Genomic DNA, 2,316 nt, shown 5'->3' on the forward strand with positions numbered 1-2,316 from the left:
TGCCGCCCGCTGAGACCTCCCTGGGCACCCAGGAGCTGCAGCAGCGCAGGCAGCAGATCCAGGTGGGCAGAGGGGGCCAGGACCGGAGTGGGAAAGTTGGCAGCCGGTGTGTGGAAATGCTGGAATGTGGGAATAAATCCCAGGAAACAGAGTCCTGAGAGGTGGTTTATGGCCTCAGGGGTCCTGGGCTCCCCTGTGCTTGCTGCTGTGTGTGGCATCCAGTCCCTGGCTTGTGGAGAAAGGAGCAGCGTGAGGAGCCTCTTGGGCACTGTCTGGTTTCTCTTCCCTCTCTCCTTCCCTGCTCCAGGCAGGATTTGGGAGTGGGATAGCCAAGCACTCTCATTTGTCCATCGCTAGACACGGGAGGTGACCTCCTGTCACCTGAGCCCCTCACCTGAGCTCCTTGGGCACCACGATGCCTTAAATCAGGATATGCCAAGGGGTGGAGGAGGAGGAGGAGGCAGCGAAGGCAAAGGAGCGAGATTACCAGAATGGCAGGAGGGAGAAGAAGGTTTCCCTCAACAGACCCACTAGTTAGGGAAGAGCTTTTCACTCTTTGTTTCCCCCTGACACACCCGCTTGCCCGGTGCTTTACTGGTAACCCCGGGTGCCGTGTCCTGGTGCCACCGAGGCACCCTGGCAGTGACAGGTGAGGCCGGGAGGGCTGCGGCCGGGCAAGTGCCGCCTCCAACCCCAGCCTTTGCTTTTGACCAGGATCTCCTAGAAGAGTGGAAGGGGAAGGGGGCCCAGGTGGAGGAGATCGGCCGCAGAGGGACCCTCTTGGAGAACCTGATCGTGGAGATCACGGCCCCCGACACCCCGTCCAAAGCAGGTGGGTTGCAGCCCTCCACCCTCAGCATCCTGTTTGCTTTCGCCGCTGCATCTTTTCCAAACCAGCATCAAGCATAAAAAGGCGATATTGTCCCCTTTTAACCAAACTTCAGAGCACCTACGTTGATTTGAGAGTGATGGGGCTCAGCCTCGTGGTCGAGTCACTGGTGCTTGTTGTGTTAATGCTTGCAGCCCGCCAGCTTGGCTTAATTGGCGGTGATAACGAGCACTGGATTACGCTGTGTTTGCCATGAGCCCAGCGTGGGGATGCTGCTGGGGTGCAGCAGAGGAGTTCCAGGCTGCCCCACGCGGGGATCCGGTCTCTCGGCCCCGCAGGGAGCTGGTGGAGGTGGCTCCTGCTTTCTCTCGGTGATGTGCTCCAGACTCCTGAGTGTTTCAGTTTCCTGAGTGTTTCACTCCAGCTCCAGGCTGGAGTGTCTCAGTCAAACTCTGGTATTTGGGTTTCATGAAATTTAAGACTGCGATATTCAGACACAATTTTCTAGTCTCCTTTTTGGCTTCAAGTCTGTGAAGCAATGAGATTATGTCTGGATTATTTGGAAACCAAAGAGATGATGTCTTCCAGCTTGTGAGAACAAGTCCCTGGACTCTCATCGTCGATGGGTATCAATGGGAATTCACAGTCTTAGACACGTTTGTTTGGGTTAACACGATGAGCAGTTCAGGGGGAAACCTCCAAGAGAAGTGGGGAGATGCTTGTTGCGGGTGACCCTCACAGGGTGACCAAAGCTGAAGCTTTAAAGGGGTGTCGTGGAGGGCCCTTGATTGCTTCCTAACGCCGCTATCCTGTCCCTCTCTCTGTCTCTGTCCCTTCTGCTCAGGAGCTGCGCTGCCCGCGCCGGGAGGGTCGGTCGGCAGCGTGAACGGATACCACACGTGCAAAGGTGAGCTGGCCACCGTACCGAGGCTGCCTCGTCCTCCCCACCCCGTCTGTTTTAGTCTGTGCTTTTTCCATCCTTGAGAATATAAACCGCGACATGATGCTGTTGGCGTCCCGTGAGCCGCCAGAGCCCCGGGATGTGCGGGCAGGAGGGAGGGTGTAGGTCAGGCTGAAGGACGACAAGGGGCAGCTTGGGGGAGTCACCATCACCGACACCCCGTCAGGTGGTGTTAAGAGCTGATAAATGGGAGATGATTTTAAGGCTGCAATTAAATTTATTGGTTCTGAGGGATTATAACAGCATCCAAGCCTTCTGTTTGAAGAGCGATTTTAATTATTGCCTGTTATCTGCTCTTAGTTCACCGGTTCAATGAGATAATAGGTGCATAAAAATGGCTTTATGTTTCAGTATCAAATCATTTAATGCCATAGTGGCCGCAGCGTGGTGAGAGGGGGGCTTGGCTTGCGTCAGTCTCGCAAACCTGAAGGCATTTGCTTTGTTTGCAAACTGTCAACACGCGTACGTGGTGCAGCTGGAAGGGCCCCTCTGGCGGGAGGGGTGAGGATAATCTGACATTGCTCTG

General features: G+C 55.4%; 1 protein-coding gene across 1 annotated transcript in view; it reads left to right on the plus strand.

Annotated features, from left to right (window-relative positions):
* LOC104280529 (microtubule-actin cross-linking factor 1-like) overlaps positions 1-2,316 on the plus strand; it is a gene marked incomplete at both ends in the record, with an annotated part of 44,595 nt that overhangs the window by 33,657 nt on the left and 8,622 nt on the right. Inside the window, 3 exon segments of the mRNA XM_009878201.1 lie at positions 1-62; positions 715-832; positions 1,674-1,736. The exon segment at positions 1-62 is cut by the window's left edge and continues 19 nt beyond it. Coding sequence (XP_009876503.1) covers positions 1-62; positions 715-832; positions 1,674-1,736 — 243 coding nt within the window.

Source organism: Apaloderma vittatum, unplaced genomic scaffold (genome assembly GCF_000703405.1).
Source record: "Apaloderma vittatum isolate BGI_N311 unplaced genomic scaffold, ASM70340v1 scaffold25341, whole genome shotgun sequence".
NCBI lineage: Eukaryota > Metazoa > Chordata > Aves > Trogoniformes > Trogonidae > Apaloderma > Apaloderma vittatum.